The sequence below is a fragment of the Pundamilia nyererei genome, unplaced genomic scaffold (genome assembly GCF_000239375.1).
Source record: "Pundamilia nyererei isolate P.nyererei 1_Seehausen unplaced genomic scaffold, PunNye1.0 scaffold00202, whole genome shotgun sequence".
NCBI classification, from domain to species: Eukaryota; Metazoa; Chordata; class Actinopteri; order Cichliformes; family Cichlidae; genus Pundamilia; species Pundamilia nyererei.
In genome coordinates, this window is record NW_005187603.1 from 659,955 (window position 1) to 661,602 (window position 1,648).

Sequence of the window (1,648 nt, forward strand, 5' to 3'; positions counted from 1 at the left end):
ACCGGTATCGGATAAAACCTAAACGATACCCATCCCTATTCACAGCTGAAACAAACAGCCTGATACGCAAACTGATTGGTCTAAATCAGACCCATCCACAGCCAATGAACAGCGCCGTTCATGATTTCAAAGGAAAATGAATTTAGTCTTGGACTCACACACACACACACACATGGGGCTCTTACATTTTCACGTAGGGGTCGGAGAATCCGTTAACATCCATGGCTGCCAAGTGGGCGCAGCGCTTCACGCCCACACAGAGACCCCCGTTGCGAGGGCCTTCACCTCCACCTTCTACGGCTTTATCCTCCAGACTGACCGGAGGCAGGAACTGAAGGGAGAGGAGAAGACGACCTCGCTCCTCCAGGCTGTGCAGCTGCTCGTTCTCCCACTGCGGACAAGATTACACCGTTATCAGGGAAGTCGTGTCAGGTGCGTCACGTGACAGCTCAGGTTAGCCTGGGATGGTTTTCATGTGTGCAGAGGACGATGAAGAAGGAACTAACTCATCATAAAGCTGTTTTCTCACAGCACAGGAAGTCTTTCTGCAATCACAGCCACCTGGTGGCCTTCAGGTAGAAGCAGGGTTTAAGGCATTTACGCTTCATTTTAACGTCCATGTTTTAAACCCTTTACCCCAGCAAGCAGTAACGGTCAGGGAACCTTTCGGGAATGTTCCCTGAAGATCCTTTGGGTTTTTTCATCGGGTTAAACAAATGAAAGTTTTAGGGTTGTAAATGTAATAAATACAAAAGCAACGAATGTGCAACTGGACATGTAGATTTGAACTCTGCACCGGGTGTTCATCACACCATTGCCAGCTGCCATTAAACCCCAGAGAAGAAGAGTCTGCCAGCCTTGTTTTCACCAGGATTATGTGGAGGAGGCGTTTTTCCACACTGAGCTGATTCTGCAGTGTAAACGTAAAGCAGGCGAAACTGTTTTTTAATAATGATCTCTCACTGTGATGATGTCACCCTCTGACCTGGTTATGTCTTCATAATATAACAAATTATATTTATAATTATATTAATTATTATATTATTATAGTTATTAACTGCAGACCTGTAAGCAAAGAGCTGAAGCTCTTCATCATCCGTGTCGGAACAGCTGGGAACATTTCCCTTTATTTTCCTGTCAGTGGGGAAAATATGGAATTGCGAGCTGTTATCAGGGCTCGCTTTAAATCTTTATGCTTTCTACATGCTGACAGCACACAACAATCACAGTTTCTACGTTTTAAGGCCTTTTTATCATTTTTCCACCAATAAATCAGGACGTTGACCTCGGTGGATGGAAGGAATTTTAATGATTGTTAACATGAGCTCGCTCAACACGCCACAGAGTTTTATCAGAATTCATTAAAATGTTTTCGAGCTATCGCCCTTTCAGACAGACACACACACACACACACACACACACACACACAGACGCATATCATCTCATTGCAGAGGTATATGAGCTACAGCGTGTGGAGTCACATTAAGCTGGTGGTCTTTCCTGCACAGTCTCCGTGCCTGAGGAGAAAAACACTGACCCTTCATAAACATATGTACAGTGGGGCAAAAAAGTATTTAGTCAGCCACCGATTGTGCAAGTTCCCCCACCTAAAATGATGACAGAGGTCAGTAATTTGCACCAGAGGTAC

General features: G+C 44.8%; 1 protein-coding gene across 1 annotated transcript in view; it reads right to left on the reverse strand.

Annotated features, from left to right (window-relative positions):
* doc2a (double C2-like domains, alpha) overlaps window positions 1-1,648 on the reverse strand; it is a 67,624-nt gene that overhangs the window by 4,590 nt on the left and 61,386 nt on the right. Inside the window, exon 8 of the mRNA XM_005747697.2 lies at window positions 186-391. Within this exon, the coding sequence (XP_005747754.1) occupies window positions 186-391 (206 nt within the window). The remainder of the gene's footprint in view (window positions 1-185; window positions 392-1,648) is intronic.